The sequence below is a fragment of the Mauremys mutica genome, chromosome 9 (genome assembly GCF_020497125.1).
Source record: "Mauremys mutica isolate MM-2020 ecotype Southern chromosome 9, ASM2049712v1, whole genome shotgun sequence".
NCBI classification, from domain to species: Eukaryota; Metazoa; Chordata; order Testudines; family Geoemydidae; genus Mauremys; species Mauremys mutica.
In genome coordinates this window covers 50436111-50452248 of record NC_059080.1, presented here as the reverse complement: position 1 = coordinate 50452248, position 16138 = coordinate 50436111, and the positions used below count along the sequence as shown (strand labels likewise).

The window sequence follows — 16138 nt, the reverse complement described above, 5'->3', positions numbered from 1 at the left end:
GCTCCCGAGACATGGTCAGTTCCCTTCTCCTAGGTTCCCCTGCTCAGCCTGTACTTACCAGCCCTCTCCTCCACTATGTCCATTCTCAGATGCTTGCATAGAGAGCTCTTTGTTAGGATTGAAGCAGGCAAACACTTGGTGATACTGATCATGCCCTTGTGTCCCAGCCCTCCATGTTCTGGAAAGCCATGCTCTGGTGCTTAGCCTGAAGAAATCCAGTGTCTTGGTTTAGCAGCTTTTGTAGTAATGCATCTCAAGCAAGTTTGGTGCATAGCTGGACAGGTGAGTAAACATACTGTAATGAACCTGCCAGCTCATCGTGGGGCAGTTCCTCACCCAGCCAGCAGAGAGCCCCTTAGTCCCCAACATACAGCAACGGAAAGTCCAAGCTGAGGTCAGGAAGGAGCTGGCAGCTGCCTGAGAGCAGGGGAGCATCCTGGGAAGCGACTGGGATGGGAAGGCTGGGCAGCAGGCGGCTTGCAGTTGGGACTGAGAGCTGAAGGAGAGACACTGCTGCTGGCATAGGCCAGTAATAGCCACAGCAGGGGCACAGTGGGGCGGGATTACACAAGACCATTACCTGTGTACTACGCTGCCCATAGGAGCTAGGTTGGGGACTGCAGGCAGGATCTCAGTGTGGAGACTGTCACCTTTAAAACCCTGTACCATACTGCCCCTAGGGGCCGGGTTGGGAACTGCCATTTAGATTTTTTGTTGTAATTAGGAGTCCGGTGGCACCTTAAACACTAACAGATTTATTTGGGCATAAGCTTAAGATGTTGCATCTGAAGAAATGAGATTTTTTTACCTACGAAAGCTTATGCCCAAATAAATCTGTTAGTCTTTCAGGTGCCATCGGACTCCTTGTTGTTTTTGTGGATACAGACTAACACGGCTACCCCCTGATATTTGTTGTAATTGTTATACAGTTGTATCCTAGGGCAGGGGTTTCAGGACAAAATTTTTGGTGGCTCAGAGTGCGGCCACCAACTCTTGCTCACACTTTTTCATAAAACACTTAATTAGCTTTAGGAAAAACAAATAAATATGCACATATACACGTACAAATCACTGTAATTTATTTATTGCTAGCTAGTAAGTCCCTTGTGAAAAGTGATATTAACAAACATACAAGTATCACTTTTCACAGCAGCCTTACTCAGCCCTGCCAAGCCTGGGGACAAATTAAGCCCTGAATGGGGGGGGCCAGGGAGGCATGGGGGGCTAGAGCCTGAAACCTCACCACCTGGGGTTTGTTGCCGCGCATTTGGAGCACAGGACTGGTACGCAGAGCCCCACAGCTGGAGCCTGCCACTCTGCTACCCCAGGGCTGAACCCCAAAGCCTGAGCCCTACTACCCCTGGGAATGTGGGGAACTCACTGGGTGCCTGCTCCTCCAGTTGTGCCCCGGGTGTCTCCAAAGGGGGCAAGGCCCAACCCCTGTTGGCGGCCCCAGCAACCAACACCAAGGCAGGGCATCCAGGAGCAACAGGGAGGGAGAGGGGCCCCTACTTTGCCCCCCCTCCCTGGAGGCCACATTTGAGAAACGCTGCCCTAGGGTATTTACATCTTGTATTTCTGGCTCCACTAGTAAAGGAATGTTATCTTCACAATGTGTGTTTAGACCCAGGTGGGTTCTGGCAGAGCATGGTGCTTGGAGCTTCTGCCATACTTGCCTCCAAGCTTCTGGTTCACCCAGCATGCTATAGACATCAGAAGGGATTGGCATATCACCTCCTGCAGTGGGTGATTATTATTATTTAGTTTAATTTGTATTGCCATAGCACCTAGGAGCCCCAGGCATGGACCAGGCCCCATTGTGCTAGGTGCTGTACAAAGCCAGAACAGAAAGACGGTCCCTGCCCCAGGGAGTTTATAATCTAGCTATAAGACAAGAGACAACAGTTCAGACAGACGGGGGAGTACAAGTAAACAATGAAGCAGTATTGGTCAGCATGACAGGCAGTGGTCTCTGCACTCCAACAGCCTCAGCATTGTCAAATGTTCTGTAGGCCTCACGGCAAAGGAGGATAGGGAGGTGGCTAGGCAGACTGGGGCACTCCTCCCAAGTGTGAGGGGCAGCCTGGCAGAAAGGACAAAGGGGCTTATTTGAAAATGTACCAAGAGAGTGATGAACGCCGGCATCATGGGCCAATTGGAGGCTCGAGAGCAAATGAGAGATGAGAGACAGGGGGAGGAATGACTGTGAAGTGCCTTGTAAGTGGAGACAAGCAGCATATCTTTGATGCGATGGAGAAGAGGGAGCCAGTGGAGGGATTCAAGGAGAGGGTTGACACAGTCAAAGCAATGGGCTAGGAAAATTATCTTTGCAGCTACATTCTGAATGGGTCTGAGTGGGGCATGGTTGCATTTTTCTCTGCGTGACTCTGGGACATTTCCATATTCATTATCATGCTGATTTTACCTAGCCCAGGTCAGACCCCATATGGAACCAGGTACTGTCTGCAGGGCTGGCTCCAGGTTTTCTGCTGCCCCAAGTGGCAAAAAAAATCATGCTGCTCCACTCTTTGGTGGCAGTTTGGCAGCGGGTCCTTCACTCCCTCTCTTCCTCTTCGGCGGCAGAGGAAGAGAGGGACTGAGGGACTCGCCGCCGAATTCCCACCAAGCCCTGAGGCAACGGCGCAACCTGCTCTCCCAAAGTCAATTCTTTCAGCCAGTCATGGCCGGCTCCAGGCACCAGCTAAAGAAGCAGGTGCTTGGGGCAGCCAATACTATTGGGGCGGCATGTCCGGGTGCCGCCCCAAAAGTATTGGCTGCCCCAAGCACCTGTTTCTTTAGCTGGTGCCTGGAGCCAGCCATGACTGGCTGAAAGAATTGACTTTGGGAGAGCAGGTTGCGCCGTTGCCTGAGCTGAGACATAGTACACACCTTTCGCAGGTGACTGCTGAACACAGCATGAAAGGGTTACATCGTGTTCTACGTTGGAGCCATCAGATCGAGGCAGCAGCTCCAGCTTCACTGAGTCCCTCCTGCTTCTCATCAGGCTTACATCTAATACAGTCCTGATGTCAAAATCAGACCCAGGGACTTGTACTAGCAAAATTCTTTGTTGAGAGTGGTTAGTCCTGGTGACTGAAGTGGAGCTGTCAACATTTTTTGATCAGAAATGAGGTGTGTTTCTCTCCTCCCCTTCCTCCAAAAAAAAAAAAAGGCACAGAAGTTTTTCATTTAATGCAAAATGTTTGTGTTTAAAATTTTTTTTGGAGGAGATGGGTAAATTTTATTGAAAACAATTACTTCAAGTATCAAAATAGTTATTGCAATGTTTTGTTTACTGAAAATCCAGTTTTTGCTAAACAAAAGAAGTTAACAACCATTTTGATTTTTTTAGACTATTTAAAAAAAAATTTTAAATTGGAAAAAAATTCAGGAAAAATACTCTGGGTATTCTAAATGGTTCAAACCTTTGGAAACTAAAGGAATTTCACAACATTAAAATTTTTCATGTACGATTCCATTTTTTCATGTCCGTTTAATTGCTCAATATTCTGATTTTGAATCTACCATGCTGATGCCAGGAGCACCAGTGACCCTTTGTGTAACATCTGTTAAGGCTGAGAAAGAGTCATGTGGATGTTTGTACGCTTTGCTTAAGTTTTTTGCAGTTCCAGACTGAGTGAATTTGTCTGCTTGGGGCTTTTTTACATCTAGTGAGCTAACCAAAAATGTAGTTTCTAGCCTGGTCTATGCTTAAAAATTAGCCTGACCTAGCTATGTTGCTCAAGGCTGTGAAAAATTTCATATCCTGAGCACCGTAGTTAGACCAACCCAATCCCTGGTGCAGAGGTCAGTGGCAGAACTCTTTAGCAGCTGTAGTGTAGATTCGCCCTCTGTCATGCTGCAGTAATGAGTCCTGAATGTGCCATGTGAGCTAATTCCTTCTTTGGGGCACATGAGTATTACCTTTCTGGATGCATAGGAGTGGCTCAGGTCACAATGAAAGGAATAGTTTTTCCTTCAGGGAGCAGCCAAGCTCCTTTGAAAATGTCTGCCTATTCTAAGAATATTGAGAGGTTGGCCTCAGCTGCAGCTACCCATTGCGACGTTCCCCTGGTGTTATCTGGACCGGTGATCTGCTAGGTCACTCCAATCCTCGACTCTGGGAGCCAGCCTTACCCTGCTCTGCTGTAAGAACCCCCACTCCCGGGCTGTTCACACACAGCCTCTGGCATGTAAGCTGCTCCCAGTTATGTGAGTGAGCCGCTGCTTGGATTGTGCAACCGAATGACACTAACCAATATCTTCAGTCCCAGGCACAACCCTAGGCACTCCATCTTGCAGTGTCCAGTTATGCCCGCTGGATGCTGCAAGCTTATATGAGTTCGTCAATTTAACAAAGAAATTGATAAGTGCCACGCTTGTTATCCCAAGAGGAGTCTCTGACACGCTTCAAACCAAATGCACTGCTTCAGGTAGAATAAACAAACAAATGTATTAACTACAAAAGATAGATTTTAAGTGATTATAAGTGCTCTGTGGGATAGCTGCCCAGAGTGCACCGCTCCAAATAGCACTGCAAGTGTGAACACGCTATTGCGCAGGCAGCTGTCAGTGTGAACGCACAACAGCAGTTTTCTTTCTGCACTCTCTGAGCGACGCTGTGACTGCTGGCTCTGTAACTTTGCCAGTGTAGACATGCCCAGAGAGCATGGCAAACATCTCTCCCTTTTATCATGTTCTTTCTTCCCTCTTGGCTTTGCCCGCCCCCCACCCCCACCCCGCCCCCGAGTCAGGTGAGCATTACCTCACTGTAGTCCCAAACCGACCAAGGGAAGGGGGGTGACTCACTCGAGAGTCCAACAGATCCTTTGTTTCTGCCTAGGCCAGCATCCTCTGTTCCTGTGAGGCTGGGCTGGGTTTGTCCCATACATGTCCTGATGAGGTGTGAACTGCCCTCTGCTCTTGGAGAGTTTTTGCCGGGCTTGTTTTAAGCTATGAGGACAAATTTTCAGCCTCATAACTATATACATGAAATTACAACCTATAACATTACTATAACAGCAATGCTCAGTGCATCATGAGCCTTCCGGAGACACCCGACATGACAAACTTTGCATTGGATACCACACAATCATTATAAGGATGAACATGGGGTGCAGGCTGTTCCCCCTAAGGTACAGAGTGTCACACCCATAGCTCCAGTTTTATCAACTGAAGATCTAAACATTATCCCAAGACTGAGCCCACAACTCAGATTCGAGCCTCCAGCTGCTATTTGTGTGGTTGCTTTTCAGCTTGCTTTGTGCCTTGTGTTTTAAACTCCACAGGTCTTCAGTGTGCTTCGGTGGGATTTGGGCTTGGAGTCTGCAGAATGCTTTTTGGGTTATAATGTTTGCTTGGATGTTAGGTGTTGTTTTCAAATAGGACTATGCAAGTCTAATGGGATATCAGCAACTGCTTGGCTTATGCCTGAACTGTTGTTTACTTCACCATTGTTAGCACTGACTGTGAATCAATAGAAATCTTATTGCTCCAGAACCTTTGTTCCCATTCATCTTTGGCCAGTAAGGCACCAGGCCTTGGCCAGGCTAGATCTGCGTGTGGGTAGCAGAAAGAGCTCTGTATTCTGGCTATCGGGGAAGGGAAGGGAACAGTGATTGATTGCTCATGAGTAAGGCTGTGTGTCTGTCATGGAGGACCCCTGCGACTTCTGCAGCGGCCAGTGTGGCTGGCTCCGGGACTGCCCAAGCAGATCAGGCAACCCCTGGGCCAGCAGCACCGACCACTGCTGGGGCAGTTTGGGTGTGGGAGGGGACTCAGGGCTGGTGTAGGGGATTGGGTGCAGGGTGGTGCTTACCTTGGGGTGGGATGGGGAGCTCCCCAGAAGTGGCCAGCATGTCCCTGCAGCTCCTAGGTGGACAGGCCAGGGGGATCCATGCACTGCCCACGCTCGCAGGTGCCGCTGTCGCAGCTCCCATTGGCTGCAGTTCCCGGCCAATGGGAGCTGTGGAGCCAGAGCTCATGTCAGGGGCAGCTTGTGGAACCCCCCTGGCCTTCCCTCCCCTTAGGAGCTGCAGGAACATGTGGAGCCACGTAGGGAGTCTGCCATCCCCACCAACCCTCCCCCCCACAACACCAGCGGGGGTCCTGGGCCATGGCCTGCCCCCCTTTTCCCCAAACCAGCAGGGGTCCCAAGCCATGTGCCACTGCCTGCCTTCCCCCCAGCATCAGCAAAGGTGCCGGGCCACCCCCCTCAGCACCTGTGGTGCCCCCCAACCACCCTCCCAGAGCACCCCTGGCCCCCCAGCCCAAGTTTTAGTTAGGCATATATAGTACAATTGATGGACAGGTCACAGGCCATGAATTTTTGTTTACTGCCCATGACCTGTCCATGACTTTCACTAAAAATACCCGTGACTGAAACGTAGCCTTACTCATTAGAATCCACCCTGGCTATCCCAGCTCAGGGAATCCCGCATTGCTGGTTAACTAAAACTACGGTTGAGACAATAAATTACGTTTCATTTGCACCTCCTGGATTCTGGGCCCTGCCTAAGGGCTGCTCTACCTTATGTTGGTTGCTAACAGCCTCAAGATCAGCTGGATTACAGTGCACTCTGACCAGGCCCCCAGCGGGCCCCTTACAGCAAGCTTTGCAAAGGAGGCAGAGGAGACCTGTGGTGGCATGTCTATCTCACCCCAGGGACTTGCTGACCCCAGAGGCCTTGCCTGGGTGCTGGCTCCATGCTCCTTTATGCCGTCAGAGAGGTGTGAGGGGCCACGGCATGTTGTGAAGTATGAATGCCAAGCAACTCGCCCAATACAATGTGGGGGTAGCTTTCTCTGGGGGCTAGAACATTGCTATGGTTCTCCTTCTCTAGCAAATCTGTGCTTTCGGGGAGGGGTGCAGCAGGAAACTGGGGAGATCTAGAGCCTAATCTTAAAACCACTGAAGTCAATGGCAGTCTTTCCATTGGCTCAGGAACCGAGTGTTAAATTTCGGAGTCACAAAACAATCCATCCAGTGTCTCTGAGTTACACAATACTCAGCACCATAGATGCTCCACATGCCCTGCGTGTGTCATCTGCTAAATCCATATTTCACGTGGCATGGGCCCACAGCTTTGCACCACACAATGTCATGCCTGCACCAATAGCTGACCAAGTTCATTGTCGACTCCAGGCACTTGCAGCGGGGGGGTTGCGTCATGATGGGTGAACCTTAAAAGATTGTCTTGGAAAGGGTCCCTGCTCAGCAGATGCCATTCTGAATTCTCCAATGGCTTTTGCATATAAGTGCATGCTAGGGACCTAATTCCCTCTGAAAATTAATATTTTGACATTCAAAATAACTAGCCCTGCATAGGAGAGGGAGTTATCATTGTGCCATTTAATCGGAATCACTAACGATGCCGGATTGGGTACATTATTCTTCGATCAAGGAAGAGGCGTCAATCACATAGAGAAGGCCAGATCCTCAGCTGGGGTAAATCAACATACTCTGATTTTCACCCCCCAAGGGCCTGGCCCAGCATGACCCAGTTCTTTCAAAAGAAAACCCCACAACTATCGTAAAGGTCTTAATACAGCCATGGGAGAACGTGGGAGGGGAGAGCCAGAGCTGTGGTTGCATCCTCTGAAAATGACACCTAGATCAGGTGGAGTAAAGACAGCAGCACACTCTGAGTACAGCTGGCTGATGGAGAGGGGTGGCAGTGGTTTACTGAGGCTGAACAGACATGCACTGAACCTCTGCGGTTGGTGGGGTGAAGTGCACAGCCACCAGGGGAGAAAAGTTTGGTTATTTTCCATTCCAGTGACCTTGTGCACTGCTGGCAGTGAGGGAATATCACACAGGTGGAAATACCCTAAGAGCAGGCTTGTTACTTAGCAGAACAATAATGCTCCGACATCACAGGAATTAGAGCTTTGGCTAATTTTATCAGAACTGGCCCAACCAAACCTTGCAAGCAGCTACATGGCCACAGCTACAGATCTAGGACACATACCTTTCTTCTAACACCACTGTCCCCAAACCAGCTGTGACCCCCCCCCCACCTATGGACGGGGATTGTGAGCTGTATGACTTTAAAGGGATGCTCTGTTTTACTTCCCCCTAAGAATGTAAAGCAGAAGAATAATGGGTTCAGGCCTACGCCTCTTGACCTGCAGGAATATTCTTATCAGTCAGTGGGCTGCTCGCTGCTGTGTGGGTGTGCAGGGACGTGCCTGGGATTAGCATGAGCTGTTCTTGTCACCTTTTCACCTGTGGTCTTTAAAAGAAAGTGAAGGGCCTGACTGTGAACTTCTTCACCTAATCCCTTGTTCCTTCTTCTCTTGCAGTTGGGAAGACGTCCCTTATCACAAGGTTCATGTACGACAGTTTTGACAACACGTATCAGGTGAGACCCTTTTCCATTTCTGGATCTGGAGTGACACTAACCCCAGTGCACCACCTACTCCCTGTCAATCCCCAGCCATGTTCTGTGCACAGCATCAGACCCACCTTGGAGCAGAAATAAGCTCCCTTTCTTCAGAGGTGGGAAATGGACATGTGAACACGGCCCACTTACGACACCTCGTACAGCCCAGCCCTGAGATCTAGACTGTAGCGCTGTTTATTTTCAATGGCACCTACATAGTTGCATCCAATTCCTTGTGCATGAATGAAATCAGCAGGGTCTTCTGGGGAATGCTTCTGCTTAGCAACCCAAAATGGGTGCAGTGGTGTGAACACATGCATTTGGATTGCAAACTGGCTAACAACGGGCTTTCCAGTGGTGAATGACATGCGTGCACTTGGGCTACTCTTTACATTACCCATTCCCTGCACTAGCTGGCATTGGCGCGTTTTGCAACCATCATGACATAGTCAGTCTATACATTTCGTGGAGTTCTCTACTTTATGCAGATAGTGTCTGTAATTTCAAAGGAATTGTTTTGAGTTCTAGGTGTGTAATGAGAAGTAACCACCAGCTGTGTGATCACCTCAGACTTTCCAAGTTCCATGCTGATGCTGTTGCCAAAATGCAGTGGGCATGATTCTCTTCTTGCTTTGGTGTAAATCAGGAGTAACTCCACTGAAGTCAGTGTAAAGCTGAGGAGAATCAGGACTAAGTTCTTCATATCCTAACTCTGCCTTGTACACTAGAGTTTTCCTGAATTAGCTTGGGACCCCAAAGACACAGACTGGGTTTCTCTTTCCTTTCATTGTGCATTCACACAAAGGGATTTCTCAGTCTTTATTTACTTTTCTTGTGGGTTGAACAACATCCCCCTGGGGCCAATGAACAAAATGTAACTCAATCTAGACTTCCCCTTTCACTGGCAACTCCACTTTTCCTGGGTTTGTTTCTCTCAGGAGGGATTTGCCCCTGGGGTAAGCACTCAACCCAAACTAGATGAAGCGTAGTTTAGCTGAGAGAGAATGGTATCGATCGCGACATGTGTCTGCTGGCAGCTCCCATTGCAGAGGAGCCAAAGTGTGACCTTTCAAGCAATACATGGCCTGAAAGCCCCATCTGCATCTGAACCCCATCAGAGGCATTTTCCTGGCTGTAGGACTTCTCCTTCTCTGAGTATGCAGGTGTGAGCTGCCCTGACTGTGCACTTCACCAAGGTACCTCGGCCCTGACATAGAGGGTTCACCTTTGTTAGGGAGGAGTGGCTGTGCCATTGATGGTGATGAAACCGTGGACAGCTCTCATGAGGGGCCAGACCCGGATGCCCCAGTCGTGGTGACCGGTACTGTGGTCCATGGGTTCTCCGCGGAAGTCAGTGGGACTGCTCAGCATGAGTGTAACTCACCAGTCAGTGTGCGTCACATGTCCCCCTCTGTGCCTGATCCACAGAGTAAGACTCTCTGTTACTGCCCCAGCGAGAGAGCCCACCTCCTTTGCATAAGCAGTAGAGACTCAGGTCTTTGTGATGGGGTCTCCCCGCTTTGCTAGGTTGGTCTGGCCTCTGACACTCTCTGGGGAGGCAGAAATTCACCCAGCGATTGCTCCAATACCCAGATCTCTCCCAGCGCCCTGACTGGACAGGACCTCAGTGTCATTGCAAACAACAGTCAGTGGGAGCAGACATACCTCCCTCAGTCCTGCCCTTTGGCTGTAACTGGTTCATATGTCTGGGGCAGGCTTGCAGGAGCCACATGCTCCAGCTGCTCATTGAGCTTGACCCTGAAGTATCCATGTTGTCCTGTCTCAAGTGGCATCCCTCAACCCATTTGCAGAAGAGCTGGCAGCAGGGACAAGATTTTCTGCCAGCCCTCCAGCCAGCTAGTGCTCAGAGGCCAGCTCTGCTGCCTGTCTGTCCCCAGCCTTCACAGCACAGCTGCTGATCTGTGGAGTGGGGGTGTCACTCATTTTGCTCAGAGGGTTCCTGGTTCGATCCCCTGTGTGTCAGCTGCAATGATGGTCATTGCACAAGGAGAGCAGATGTTGGCCCCAGACGACTAACATGGCCTAACGTAAAGGGAGTCAGTCAGGGCAGAGAAGCAATTGTCCTGGGAACATCTGGAGAGCCCTTAAGGAGCAGGATGTAGGTGGTAGATGTCTCAGAGCTCCCCAAGGGGTGGGGAAGCCCTGCAGCTGGACTGGAGGAACTATCTGGGAGAACCAGAGCAATCCAAGCAGCACAGTGCAGCTGGAAAGCTGCCTTGACTCGGGAGCAGCTGGGGGGTTCCCTTGGGGTCATGATCAGCCATCATCAGTCCTGTAGCCAGTCCAGTCCCCACCCCACCCCAAGAAGGTGGGTCCAGCCCCACTGTGGATTCTGTCTTCTGTGTTCTCTCCATTGCTGGTTTGTCCAGTGTGAACCACGCTGGGGTCTGTACATAAAACAGCCACCCAATGCAAAGTGACAGGGTCCTGTACCGAGCCCAGCCTCTCGGTGCTAATGAAGAGAACAGACATTCCCTAAATGGGATTTATTGGCCATGGGGCTCTAAGGGGCAAGAACTGCTGTATCTATGGGACTGTGTTTGGGAGCAGGATTGCTGAGTGTCTGGAGACGTCTCCCTGTGCAGAAGAGAAGGGAGGATGCTGACCAAAGAAACCAGAGGGGAAGTGTGACAGACTCCCGGGATACAACCTGGAACTGTGGGACCGCTATGCTGCCTTCACTATCCAGCCTGGGTTGTCTCTTACAATGCTATGCCAGTGACAAGCAGCAAACCCCTCCAGGTGCTGTTATCACTCAGCCAACAACATGCAGAGACACACCCAGCTAAGTTGCATGAATGCTTTCTAAGCCACTCACGAATTATACACAGGGAAACACCAGCAAATCCCCCCAGCCTTGCACCCCAGGAATGTGCTCGTCTTACACTGCTCAAGACCTTCTCTTGAACAATGCAAGCTCATTAATTAGTTTTCCACTTCATCAGAGGATAGTGGACATGCACCAGCCTTTGAAACCTGAGCAGATCCCCCAAGCACTTAGGACAAACTCACTGGTTCAGATTAAACATTAAAATACGTTTATTAACTACAGAAAGATAGATTTTAAGTGATTATAAGAGATAGGTATAAAGGTCAGAGAATGTTACATAAGAAATAAAAAGTAAATACGCATTCTAAATTCTAAACTGTATCATACCTAGCAAGAGTTGAATCAAGCAGTTTTTCTCATCCCACTAAGCATTGTAAGTAGTTCTTAATACACGGGCAGAATTCTCTGCTTAGCCTGGGACCAATCTCCCCAGTTCAGTGTCTTTTTCTTCCAAATGTTCTTGTTGCCTTCAGAATAGGTCAGGGAGGAGAGAATCTCATGGTGCTCCGGTCCCTTATTTAATACCCTCAGTTCATGTGCCTGGAAAAATATTGCCTCAAACATGGAGTCAAGCATCGCATGTCCTGAGGCCTTGCCGAGCCACAGAGTTAAGCAAGCGCCGTTGTGTGTAGCTGGAGTAAGTGTCTCTTATTGAATTGTAACTCTCTTGTTTACAATTCCCCTGCTGGTCAATGGCTGGTTGCTGGCTGTGGGTCACCTCCTTTGAGACTCACAACCTATTTCAATAACAACCATATACCAAAATCTCATAACTCCATATACAATAATGATATACATATTTGGACAGAACAATGAGTTTCAGCAGATCATGACTTTATGATACCTTACAAGGCATTTTTTGTACAAAATATTGGAACCATATACAAGTGGTGAGTGAACGTGGGACTTACAGGGCACTGTCTTGAGGTACAGTGCATGACAGGAAGTCACTCTCCATATTTGCTGAGTCCCCACTTCCCTCCCTTCTTTGCTGATTGTTCTTAATCCCCGACCTGGAGACCACTCCTTCACCTCCTCAGATTAGAAGGGGTTCCCAGTGGGGCCAAGAGCCAGTATGTTCACAACATGTAGTTTGAAAGAGGTTATGCTTTTTAGCTGAGAGAAAAAGGACGAGTGACATTTGACAGCCATTTCCTCAGCAATGTTGGGATCCCAGGGCCACCTGATCTAATCAGTGTTGCGATTGATTGAAGTGAACAAACAGCTCTTTCACCTTTTACAAGCAATTAAATAATACATCAAAGGGCAGGCATAGTCTGAGCAGGCTGTATTGATTGGTGTATTAAAGGCTCCCTCACATCCATTATGGCCATGCTGGATTCTGCAAACACAAGCAATAGCTCTGCTTGGTAAATATTTGATTGCTGCTGTCCCAAGTTAAATAGTTTGGTGACTTCTCCTTCTCTTCTGACTGCCCCAATTAGGGAGAGAAATGCAGTCAGTTTCACACTGCAAAGCACTGTGGGTAAAGGAAAGATAACAGTTACCAAGGCACACAGCACTTCCAAAATGCCCTTGCCTGCTCCAAGATGGCTGCCGATGGTAATGTTTGCAGCCATTCCCACCAGTTCCACAGCAATTCAACACATTGCCAGAGGCGGCAGGTGCCAGTGATTGGCCCAAGCATTTGATTTATATCCAAGCGGCTGCAAATTTAACAACAAGCAGGATCGTTCCTAAAAGTGACCCATCCTGGCAGCAGTGAGAGGGGTGAGGACAACAGCTTCCCCCAAGCTGGTTCCCTTTCAGTGCTGGAGCCTGTCTCACGCCAACCCAGGCCTTTATGGGCCTTTTTAATCCCAAGGCCTATAGCCCCTCTTGCATGCAGGAGCCCCACACCTCCCCGGGACAGGCACTAAATCTAAGACCAATTTGCTGGGAAAGGGCTTTGTCCCGCTTTCTCAACCTCCGCAGACATGTGAGCTCTAAATACCCCCCACACTCATTAACGCCCATAGCGGTGATCCTTTGAAATAATTATATCATCACCCTCTCCCCAGTCCTCGCCCGAGCACATGGGAGCTGAGCTCCAGCCCCTTTCCAGGGTGCACCTGTGCACCTCGGAGGACTCAGAGAACAGCAGGGGGCAGGAAGTCCCAGCTAGAGCATCCTGAGAGACATCAGTGGGAGAGGCAGGGTCCCAGTGCCCTCACCCTCCCCGAACACATGGAGATGGAGCCCTGTGTGGCTGCTTGCTGGGAGAGGGGCAGGAATGTGGGGGCAAGGGGCTGCAGGAGGAGAAGCCTCCCCCATACACACAAACACCTTCCAAAGAGAGAGCCAGCTGGGATGACTGGGAGGCAGCGTGTGGCCCATAACCTGGACAAGGGACAACGGGACCAGTGAAGATGCACTAACTGCCATTTGTGGGCTAACGCTGAAACACAGACATTTGAATATGTGACTTTCCCTTGTTACCTAGTGGAATAAAATTGTCAAGAAGCAGGCAAGAGCGAAGATTTACTGCTATTGAAATAAATCAAAGGAAAAACACAAGGAAAGGAACTAGGCAGCGGAACTTATAATAAGAGAAAAAGAAGAACTAAAAGAAATCCAGTTGCATCTGACTCTGCCCCAGATCCTCACAGGCATTTAGGTGCCTAACTCTCAACGAAGTCCCCCCTCCTCCTCCGTTCTCATCGTGTGTTGAACCCACTTGTTATGTTCTGTCTTCATCTTAGCCTGGAAGTGCTTTGGGGCAGGAACTGTCTCTCACCATGCATTTGTGGGGCCCCTGACCCTGATCGCGGCTTTGTGGCACTGCTGAAATACCAGTGGTAATATCACCCTCACACCTAGGAGACTGTGCCTGCGCTGTGCAAAGTCCAAGAGGTTCCCCCTCAGACCGGCATCAGCAACAGACCCTGGTGCCCCATTCATAATCCCCTCCTAGCAAGATGGATGGAGCCTGCTGCTACCCAACCCGCCACTAAACACAAGGAGAGTAGAAGTGGCTGGTTTCCTCACAACCCATCAGCCAATCACAGCAAATTTTAGAGGCACTGGGGCTAACCAGTGAAGATGGACTAACTGCCATTTGCTGCTGGGCCTGCAGCACCTCCCACTGGTGGGGTCCAGCTTCCCAGCCCCACCCTGCAAACCAGCAGCAGCTATAAAGGTAAGTCACCCTCTCCTCTGGTTGCCCGTGAAAATGTGTTTCTGGGCCTTTTTGCAAAATCATCTTGGTGCAGTTGCTGCTGCCCCACCAGCTGGGCTGTCTGCTGAATCAGCACCTCAAAAACAACATTCCTTCCTCACTACTGGGGCAAGGAGTGCACTTTGGAAGGACCCACAGGGCAGTACCCAGCCCTCACTGGACTATGGCCTCTGTTGGAGCTGCCCTTTCATTCAAAATAGGGAATTTCAAAGGAAATGACAATAAGGGAAGGTAGGAAGGTGCTTCGCTGCTCTTCCTTTCTTCATGTTAGACAGCTGAGGCAATACACTCAGAAACTCTGGCTGGGACTTTCAAAGCCACCTAAGGGAGTTAGGCACTCATAGGTCTTGTCTACACAGGGACACGCAGGTAAGTTTCTTTTATGCAACGCAGGGTAGATACTTGTTTCTCCAGACCTCAAACCTTCTCTTCCAATATGGAGACCAGCTTGCACTTTGTACAGACAAAGTCATTTCTGTCCTGTGGAAGAAAGACAAACATGGCACATCCTGTGCAGGTAACAACAGCTGAATGCTCAGCATCCATATTTCCTTCCTTCTAAGAGCTTCCTCAGCTGTTGCACTAACTACTCAGAAAAGCGTGCAAGATGAAAGCCTCAGTGCACCCTCCCCAGGCAAACTCCCTCTGTTAGCCTCCGCTGTTCGCCACTCAGCTGGTTCGCTGCTGACTGCCTTTTTATAACAGTCAGGCCCACTCAAGGCCCACCTGGAACAAAGCACTCCCAATTCACACTTTTCAAACAATCAAGCACATGGTCAAACTGACAAACTGTCCCCACAACAGACACTCAGATACTCACCAACACAGGCCCCTAATGCAGCACTTAGCGTACCTCCTCTCAGACAGATCCCAGGCAAACTCCCTCTGTTAGCCTCTGCTGTTCGCTGCTCTTTTGATTCTTTGACCATGGGATGGTGTTCCAAGAAGGAGGAGTGCTAGGCAGAGACCGGCTCCACCTAACAAAGAGAGGGAAGAGCATCTTTGCAAGCAGGCTGGCTAACCTAGTGAGAAGGGCTTTAAACTAGGTTCACCGGGGGAAGGAGACCAAAGCCCTGAGGTAAGTGGGGAAATGGGATACCGGGAGGAAGCACCAGCAGGAGAGTGCAAGAGGGGAGGACTCCTGCCTCATACTGAGAAAGTGGGACAATCAGCAAGTTATCTTAAGTACCTATACACAAATGCAAGAAACCTGGGAAACAAGCAGAGAGAACTGGAAGTCCTGGCACAGTCAAGGAATTATGATGTGTTTGGAATAACAGAGACTTGGTGGGATAACTCACATGACTGGAGTACTGTCATGGATGGATATAAACTGTTCAGGAAGTACAGGCAGGGCAGAAAAGGTGGGGGAGTTGCGTTGTATGTAAGAGAGCTGTATGACTGCTCAGAGCTCCGGTATGAAACTTCAGAAAAACCTGAGAGTCTCTGGATTAAGTTTAGAAGTGTGAGCAACAAGGGTGATGATGTGATGGGAATCTGCTATAGACCACCAGACCAGGGGAATGAGGTGGACGAGGCTTTCGACCGGCAACTAACAGAAGTTACTAGATCACAGGCCGAGGTTCTCATGGGAGACTTCAATCACCCTGATATCTGCTGGGAGAGCAATACAGTGGTGCACAGACAATCAGGGAAGTTTTTGGAAAGTGTAGGGGACAATTTCCTGGTCCAAGTGCTGGAGGAACCAACTAGGGGCAGAGCTCT

At 49.6% G+C, this 16138-nt stretch overlaps 1 protein-coding gene across 2 annotated transcripts in view; it reads left to right on the top strand.

Annotated features, from left to right (window-relative positions):
- RAB6B (RAB6B, member RAS oncogene family) overlaps nt 1-16138 on the top strand; it is a 149251-nt gene that overhangs the window by 67211 nt on the left and 65902 nt on the right. For both annotated transcript variants that reach the window (XM_045029188.1, XM_045029189.1), the window contains exon 2: nt 8305-8363. In XM_045029188.1, the coding sequence (XP_044885123.1) occupies nt 8305-8363 (59 nt within the window). The remainder of the gene's footprint in view (nt 1-8304; nt 8364-16138) is intronic.